Here is a 9,658-nt window from a genome sequence, read left to right as displayed (position 1 = left end):
GCACACTACATTATGGCCGTCATCTGTTTGCATTTCCTCACATAACTAGTTTCTGCACACAAATGATACATGCACTGTTTTCCTGCTTTTTGCCCAAGGCCTTGAAGGCAGCAGATGTAAACAAACAGGAGAGCCATTGTGCAGGCCTGCAAATGACCGCGATCTTTCATTGAAATGGTAATACACAGTTATGGGATGATGATAACAACGCTGCTGGACATTTATTTAAGCCTAGGCAACAACTCATGGGCTCCTAAATGCTATTTTAATACGCATTTATATTTTAGTATTTTTTAAAAGGTCGCGTTTTTGTGTGTTCCCCTCTACAAAGAGTCTTTGTTGTGCTTTATTCTAATGAAAGTTATTATTAGCTCGCAGCTTCATCTGGGACAAAATAGTCCACCATTTTCTCCATGCAAAAAAAGAAGAAGGTGAATTCCCCTTTCAAAAATAAAATCAACTCGATAAGAATATAAATCTCCAAACACAGGATGATTGCATTTCATTCTAACAAATTTATTGTGTCTCAATCAGCTCGTACGGAACCACTACTGAAAATTAAATTACAATCAAATTATCACATCAAAATATACCCTTATTACCTAACAACGGTCAATGTCAGCTTATGATGATTTGTGCTCCTTTAGAAACGATAATACAAAATGAAACAAATAAGGGCAACAACAGAAATGTAAGAAAGAAATGAAGGGAAAACAAGAATAAAAGGGAAAGCATCTTACACAAGTTCCTGGAGGAGGAAATAAATTACCGTTTGGAATAATTCATACGTATTCCGAATAAAATATTAAAACAAGTCATTCTGATGAAAAATATAAAGTAAATAACTCAGATCAGTATCTGATCTAGTGATCTATATTGCCGGCTTTACAGAGTTTTGTTTATTAAAACCTACCAAAGAATACTGCTTAGAAAGGGCAGCAATAATATATCCACAGCACTCACTCAGTCACACTTGGCAACAGATTTTTTTTCTCAAATAAGTGCAGTTGAAGTCTTTTCAAATGTCTTATGCTCTATTTGTTGAAAAAACGAGGAAAAATCCACTCACGGTGTCAAAGTCCATTAAATAATAAGAAAAAGCCCCAAAAAAGAGTGTGATCTTTAAGATCGGGGGACAGTCCTGGTCCTGTTTTCCTCTTCTTTCTGGGCTTTTGAGGCCTCAACATGACAACAACAAAAATCCCTAATCCTCCGCGTGTGTGTAAATGAAACCGTGCAGTCCACCTCAGAAAAACAAAAATGCTGTAGATCAGGATGGAAGCGTCGTGGATGTCACTCTTGTTCATATTCTTGCAGTTTTCCCCCTCTTGTTATTGTTAGAGCAGGGAAGGCGGTTCAGTCCCATTTCTAAATATACAGAATGCCTGCTCCTTTGTTTCTTCAATCAAACACAGGATAATGAGAGGGAATATTTTTTGGAGGAGGGAAGAGAAAAAAAAAGAATAAACAATACTTGGTTTCCTCTTGGTGTGTTTTAATGCGCCAAAATTACCTGGTGGAATGAGTTTGTAGTTGTCACCCTCTGGTCGCTCGCTTCACTTGCATCTTTTAAGTAATCTACTAAAAAATGCCCCTGAAAGAAAAAAGCAGAAGGAACCTTTTAGGAAAAGACATTTCAGGGCCTGGAAGCAGGTTAACGGTGCGTTTTTCAGAGGGGGTTGGGAGGAAGAAGGGAAAGGTTGCTGTTTTTTGTTTTGTTTTCTGGAGAAAAATAGATAACACATTGCAGTCTCATTCATATTCCCTCACAATCACAGTATCAAAAGGTGCTATCCTGGCGATAGTCTGTACGTTTTTTAAATCAGTTTAATTTCATATAAAATATTCTCTATGTTTCACTGAACATTCTTTTGCAGTCCATGGAGGGGGGCGGTGTTTCTGCACTCACATTGCCGACCTGAGAGTACACATCCTCCGGCGTCTGCGCCACTCCTGGGGGCGTCATCCGTTTTTCCTTCTGTCTCCTATTGCAAAACCACACTCTAACCACCTCCTTTTCCAGCTGCAAGCTGTCCGCGAGGCCGGTGATCTCCTGGGCCGAAGGTTTGGGGCATTTCAGGAAGTGGCTCTCCAGAGCCCCCTTGACGCTCACTTCGATGGATGTGCGCTTCTTTCGCTTCCTCCCCTGCGCTGCGATCTTGTCAATGCTTGTGGGGCTGCCGGTGGTCGAGTCGGCCTCCTCTAGCCACTTGTTTAACAAAGGCTTGAGCTTGCACATGTTTTTGAAACTGAGCTGCAGAGCCTCGAATCTGCAAATGGTTGTCTGAGAGAAAACGTTCCCGTACAGGGTGCCCAACGCCAAGCCGACATCTGCTTGCGTAAAGCCCAGTTTGATCCTCCGCTGCTTGAACTGCTTGGCGAACTGCTCCAGGTCGTCCGAGGTCGGCGTGTCGTCGTCCGAGTGCTGGTCGTGGCTGTTGACGCCGCCGTGGTGCTGGTGATGCGGATGCTGATGGTGGTGATGGTGGTGGTGGCTGCCGTGGTCCAGATCTGGGGTGTCCCCCCTCACTAAGCCCGGGTGCACCAAGCTCTGGCTCCCCGGACTCAGCATACCGTTCACAGTGAACCCCCCCGGCTGGGAGTAGAGAAGCGACTGCTGCTGCTGCTGTCCCCCGGATAATGAGTTAATGTGCGCCGCAGTCGTGCTGCCCCAAGCCCCGGCGTGAGTCTGGTGTGGAGCTAAGTGAGGGGGCCTGTGGTGCAGCGCGGTGCCCGTGTGCAGGTCGTCTCTGCCGGAGTTTTTCACGTCCTGCTGCTGCGGGCTGCCAGTCATCCCGACGGGACTCGACGACCAGGGCGAGCCGGCTTCAGCTGCAGCCACCGCGGCTGCTGCGGCTGCCGCTGCGGCGTGCGGCAGGGAAGTGACCCACTGGTGGGCATGGCTCAGCATGTGTCCCCCGTTGCTCGCTGCCATTGCGCCTTGCATAAAGTCACTCTGTACCATCTTGATTGAGGGGTCTCCCCTGTAGCCCCCAGACCCCGAGGTAACCGCAGCACTGCCCTGCTGCATGCCACCACCTCCGGAGTCAGAGTGCACGATGGAGCCGGACGATAAGATGCTATTGCTGGACAGATAAGGATTGGAAGCCGCGGTGGCCATTCCGTCAACCCTTATGAATATGTTTGTGGATAACCCCCCTCCCTTTTTACAGTCGCTTCTTTCGAGCAGGCAAATTGTATCTCATGAATTATTCAAACTTTAAAAGTATGAGTAGGTTTTTGGCAATACCATCGACGCGCGTAAAAACGCAAGAAAAGCTTCAAAAAGCGATGGCAGAAAACTGGGTAAAATCCGCATGTATTTACAACATTATAGTTCAGTTGTGCATGGATATCGGCGAGTAGAATCCAAGGGTTTTCAAAAGCCCTTTGAAACCATGTGCAGTCCGCTTAGAAAGTTTTGCACTGGGATGAAAATGTGAGCATTAAAATTCAAATATAGAGGAGAAAAAAGCGTTGTCCCATACAAACTTTTGGAGGTTGCAAAAAACAAAGAAAAAGCCTTGCAAATTCTCCACAATGTACAAAGTCCCAGTTTATGTCCCCTTTGGATGAGAAAAACATTAGCAGAGTCCTTTTGTAATTCAGTTGCTGAGATTTCTCCCTCGCTTTATTCTTTTCTCTCTCTTCTTTTATAGCACTGTAGAGCCTCTCTTTGTTCTGTTTTGATGTATATAAACCTGCCAAACCGCAAACTCCCGATGAAGTACAATCCAACAGTGCACGGCGCTGCTCGCGAGCCTCTTCTCTCATTCGCTTGTTCTCTCTCTCCACCTCTCTCTCTATCTCTCTCTCTCTCTCTCTCCCTGACAGGCGCTGTAGTCCCGCCCCCCCCTCCCCGAGCACCACGACGCACGGATGTTTACCCCGTGCGTCCCCGCTGATTGGCTACCCGGGGTGTGATTGACAGGGCTCGCCAGCCTTGCTCCGGGCGCACGGGCCCTCCTTCCGGCTGTTTCAATTGGCTGATTTTTAATTGCAGTCCAAACAAAACGGGGAACACAACTTAGTAGTAAATAGGTATTAGAACACTAACAGGGGTGAAGGGGGTAAATAAAAGAGGTCGATAAAATGTGACCTCTAGTTTGTGATCAGCACAAGTCAATTCACATGATAAGCATTTCTTTTTTTCTAAACAAGGTTCGACATATTTAAACACATGTTTTAAAGGTTTATGCTAGATATAATTGTATTTAAATAGTTGCATTTTCTAATATCCTTGTTACAAACACACATCCAGGACTAATGCAAGAGAGTCTATCCAACATCTATTATATTTGACATAATAAGATCAATTTCTAACAATGATCTGGTAGCATGACCTGGTTGTGTAATAATAAGGTATCCATGCTGAGTTACATTCCCTACGGGCCCCTGTAAAACATTCAGGACATGCTTAGAATTCATTGTATTTATCTGGTCATATTACCTTATGAGGGACATTTGGGGTGTTTAAATGGTGAATATTTAAAGACTGTTTGGCATATTCTTTGTAAATGCTTGTTATGACACTAAACCTCAGAGCAGCATGGAAACTAAGAGAGGAAGTGCATGTCATGGTGTGAGTGCATCCACCTCGGATCCTCAGGAGTTAACGCGCAAAGGTTGCAGGGATGCTTCCATGCGGAAACACCGCGCACAGGCAACCTCAGTGAAGCACAGTGAAAGAGAAAGTGGCAACCAACACAGGGGCAAATGGAGCAATCTTGGGGGGATTTGTGCGTGCAGGGTGGCGGTGCTGGAAAAAGAAAATAGGGGGAGATATAGCCTTTAAAATGCACACCATCCCTCAAGATGACCACATAACCCCAGACATGAATGGGCCCTTTGTTTACTGCGCCTTTGGACGCACCCATGGGTGGTAATAAGTGCCAGATATACAGCTCCCATTGCACCCATTGGTTGAGTTGAGGGTGTCAGCAGCCTGTTGAGTCCACCTGACCAAAAACAAGGCCTGTGGCAGCAGGTGATCCTCAGCAGGATTAACTGTAGTTTGTACAAAGGTTAGAGTTACATGTCGCGCGTAACCCCAACACACCGGCTCCTAAGCTCCCCAAAATCAAAGATGGCGCAAAGATTTTATTGCAAAAAAGAGATTTAAGGGCAGAGGAGTTCTTCAGCACAGGCTGTGTACTCCATGCCAGCCCCCCCCCCCCCCCCCCCCCCCTTCTCATCCCAGTAGATTTAATTTGGACCGGGCTCAAAACGAAGGGAGCCTCGTGGATGTGTTTACATTGAATAGGCAGGCTAGGGGCCAAACCCACGGGGCCCCCCTCTATTCATGAATATACAGTGAGGATTGCTGTCTAAATGACTGCTGTTCAATCCACACTGTGCGCTTTGAAAGGGTCTCAGGCGGCCAGCACAGTGACACAAGGCAGAGAACCCTCGAAATGAAATAAAATATAACATATATGAAAGGGGAGTCAAAAGGCATTTGAGAAATACTCCCCAAAATCACAGCGCGGGGATAAAAAGCACGCACTCCTCTCTGATATATGATGTGTTTATTATTTATTTGCTTATTATAAAAGGTCCCCAAGTTCCCTGCTGGGGGAGTTCATTTATTTTGTATGCAAAAAAGGAAAGAAAGAAAGGGGGGAGAGGGAAAAAAATCATCCCCAAGTATAACAAGAGACGAACAGTTAGTGCTGATTTTCATTTGCATAAATTTTCATATATTTTAGTGAAAATAATAGCGGGAGCCGAGGAGTGCTCCTGCTCAGTTGAAGCAGAGGAAAGAAAATCTTAGGGCGCACCGAGTCGTAGGGAAAGGGAGATACCCGTTTACAACCTCCATATGAACAATGTGAAGCTATTTCCCTTTTCTTGGACTCAAGGTAAGTCAACAATTATCCATGCGGATTTCTTTTTACGCTTGAGGAATGTTGGAGTTTATCGCCTTGTCGCGCATTGCTCCACTGTGGCTGCTTCTAAATAGACTCCTCGCTGCTTTCAACGATATTCCAGCCTACTTGTACATTCATATTCTTTTATATATTTCATAACCAAATGGAAAATGCGTTTTCCATTTTACCCTGGATACGTAAAAATCAATATACGCGCAGCGCTGTTCGCACCGCAACCGCCTTTTTGTGTGCTTTTTTATATATATAAATAGCGGGCAGATGGATAAGCTGTGCTGTTTTGTAGTGAATGTCCACCGGAGAAAAGTGCAATCAATCACATTTTAAGCAGGGAGCGAGGAAGAGAGGGAGGGAGGGAGGGAGGGAAAGAAAGACCCCTCGGTTGAATCCTCCAGAGGGATCGCGTAGGCAAGTGCAATATTACACCGTTTAATATAAATCGATCTGTAAAGTTTATTTAAAGTTTATAAGCAGCAGCTTGTCGACTATTGCTCAGTCTTATAAATATCCCGAGATGGTAATGAATGCTGACCGGTTTGTCCTTCTGGTTTTGGAGCTGGAAATGTCATGAAAACTCAAACTAACACGATACATTTCTTTAATGTAAAAGAGATCTGGGCACAGGCAACGATCAAATGGCAGATACTAATCATTCCAGTGTCACAACTTTCATTTGTCAAGAAGTGGTTTGGGTTTTCGGTGCACTTTGCTGAGGGTTATTTTTTTCTCACGGGTTAACTCCTTTTTTCCTCCATGGATGGGGAGTGCATTTCTGAGCCCAGCACTTGGTAGCCATGGTGAGCCCCATAAAAGGGGGAACACTAGTCGCATTAAGCTGTATGTTTGTGCACTGGAGTCGAGATGAAAAGAGGCTTGGTGTCCCGGGCCAGCAGCAGCATCGGGTACGCGTTACAGTAACGAAATTACTCCATCTGCACCACCAACAATTCGTTATTCTTCTTTAACTGCCCGTTAGTGACTTGAGTTATCAACAAACTCTGATTATGTCATTTTTCCTCGCCATTTTGTCTTGGAAAATAAAGAATATAATTGTATTAGTGAATATAATTTAGGTCTTATTTAGCAAAACATTGATATATTAGTTTTGAGGAGCATACACAACTGATGTGGCAGACTTAGCAGATCGTTGTTGTATATCCGGTGGGCTATTCTGACGGGAATTAAAAGCAATCACATTGTGGTGCTTAACGGGAAAGTAATGTGACGCATTTTCCGCATATAATGTATATGCATTGCATAACATTTTATTTTGAACATCCTGCAGGCAGCTGCTGCTTGAGACAGATTTCGGGAGTCATTGTTGGATTGATCATAAATAAAATAATAATGATAACTGCCGCCAGGTGTCGCGCGCACTCATGATGCAAGCATTCTATAGCTTACACTGCAAAAAACGTCCATCTTATTTGCATTTTTGTAAATATTTCGTCTTATTTTATTATAATAATTATGTATTTGACAAATTATCATATGGTGAGCTTATTCCACGGGCATGCAGGGCAGTTTTTACTTTCACTAAATTACATTTCAGTGCCATTTCACTTACATTTTAAGCGGAATCTCTAGACTCAACAGAATCATTTTAATGCGTTTTCATTTACAATTTGAAAGTGAACATGAACCTCAAAAGGAAATTCCTGAAAACGAAAGTCCAGCCCATATATATATATATATATATATATATATATATATATATATATATATATAATTTGTTCATAGTGTTAAGAGTTTCGCTTTATAATTTTATAGCCAGCGTTTCAAGAACAGACATGAATTGATGGTTGGATGACACGATTGACAATTAAGATATCACTGTGCTGGCGGAGGAACATGACCGAACGGGTCAGTGTGGAGAAATCATATCTCACACACATTCACACACATGCAGTGCTTAACACATGCTGCATTTAGCTAATTCTTGCAAAACAACCCAAAGAAAGGACTATATTTGTGGCTTATCCTTCATTCCCAGAGGCAATTAAATCCACTTAATTTAATTATCCAATTTTAAAGACATCCCACCCGATTTCATTGCAGGCTATACCCGCACATACATTATTTTTTCCCCACATATTTCCGCGCCATTAGCCTCAGGAGTTGCGTAAAAGCTGCTTGTATTGATCTGTGACAGCTCTGGTTAATATGCAAATAGTGTGTGATCAGAAAGGTCCTGTTTTAAGCCAGTCGCCATCAGTAGCCTATCATCCATAAGTATGAGGCCGCAGCTCGTGCGTAAAGGTAGGCTACCAACCAAACACCTGGGTAGGATTCGTGGATCATCCGGGGAACTAGGCCTTGTGCATTGCAATTTATCCACATGCTTGACCGGCCATTTAGCGTTTTTCTTCATCATCGTCATCACCATCATCAGCAGCGACAAAGCAGCAAGCGCGTTATTACTCTGCATTACGCACCCGTTCCGTCATGCTGTACAATGACGGTTATTGGTAGCAGGAGGCCATTGATTTATTCCTGCAGGATTGTCTAATTCATCAAGATGCGTTCATGAACTCCCAATCGGAAGAATCCAACAGATCTATAGAAATGTGCGGGTGAGATGATTTCATCAAAAAAATATGTTAACATTTGACTAATCACACCCAGTGGGGGATAAAAACTTCCGCTTGAAGACAAAAACAGAACAGAAATCAATTTACCTACAGCATTAATGTCCTCCATAAAGCATCCTCATATCACTTTGATCATTAATTTATGTGTCAGTCCTCGAAAGGTGGGTACAAAGTGTGTGTGCCTTTCCTTGGTTGCAATATTCAGATTAAATTGATACAATTCCTGCCGTTTTAATTATGGCCTATTTAAGTTGCCTATCGGGCTACATCATTTATTCCCCCCCCCCCTCTTGGTCCAGTCACTAATCCGAGACGACATACGTTGAGTGTGTCTCACGTCGGTTGATTTAAAGCCCAATCCAACGTGCAGCACTTAAATGATAATGTAGCTACTATACCGTTAATGAAATGGGCTACACTGAATATCAGCATTAAACATGCGTTCAATTTCAATGGGATTTTTTTCTTAACCCGTTCAAACGAAACTCTTTATTAATATTCTATTAATAAAGGCCACTATGGTTATATACACCTCTTAGTCCACCGCGTGGGGTTGGTAATTGCTCCGTGCAGCACAGTGGGCATACAGCTTGTGAATGGGAGGACATGCAGGTAAAGATTATATGTTTAGTGTTATCACAGAACTCTCCAGTGGTATCAGCAACTGCTATTGATTTGAGATTGGAAATCAATAGGGACGTCATAATTTGGACTAAAAGAGGCACATGAGTGTGTTTGGTGTGCACACATTGCCTTTGTGTGTGTTCTAGCACTGAATTAAATGATTCAAATGTTTTTTTCTAACAATTGTCAACAGTAATTTAATTAGACAACATTAATTATTCGGGGTCAGAGAGAATGAGCAACCGATAAAAAAAAAAACCAGTCACATCATGGCGTTAGAAATAAAGTTGTGGAGTGAATTAATTAAAGAATAAAAGGTCAAAAAGCAGTGAGGTTAGTTTGGTTGTGAAACTCAATAAAGGAGGAAAGTGTTGTCTCTGCATGGACCGATACGAATGCAGGCTACACACACACACACACACACACACACACACACACACACACACACACACACACACACACACACACACACACACACACACACACACACACACACACACACACACACACGCACACACGCACACACACACACACACACACGCACACACACACACA

General features: G+C 43.4%; 1 protein-coding gene and 1 long non-coding RNA gene across 2 annotated transcripts in view; one reads left to right on the top strand and one right to left on the bottom strand.

Annotated features, from left to right (window-relative positions):
• Window positions 1–423: 423 nt before the first annotated feature.
• Window positions 424–3,722, bottom strand: pou3f3b (POU class 3 homeobox 3b). The gene is made up of 2 exons (XM_079667863.1): window positions 1,910–3,722; window positions 424–1,594 (listed from the first exon to the last, which is right to left on the bottom strand). Exons 1-2 carry the CDS (start codon window positions 3,119–3,121, stop codon window positions 1,496–1,498), a joined length of 1,311 nt encoding a protein of 436 aa, XP_079523989.1. The 5' UTR covers window positions 3,122–3,722; the 3' UTR covers window positions 424–1,495.
• Window positions 3,723–5,513: 1,791 nt separating this feature from the next.
• The window catches only part of LOC307033788, a 20,380-nt gene continuing 16,235 nt past the window's right edge, over window positions 5,514–9,658 (top strand). Inside the window, exon 1 of the long non-coding RNA XR_013806648.1 lies at window positions 5,514–5,861. This is a non-coding gene — a long non-coding RNA (uncharacterized lncRNA). The remainder of the gene's footprint in view (window positions 5,862–9,658) is intronic.

This window comes from Notothenia rossii, assembly GCF_949606895.1.
Source record: "Notothenia rossii genome assembly, chromosome: 3".
In the NCBI taxonomy this organism is placed as follows: Eukaryota; Metazoa; Chordata; class Actinopteri; order Perciformes; family Nototheniidae; genus Notothenia; species Notothenia rossii.
The sequence above is the reverse complement of the archived record's forward strand: the minus strand, read 5'-3'. Positions and strand labels throughout refer to the sequence as shown.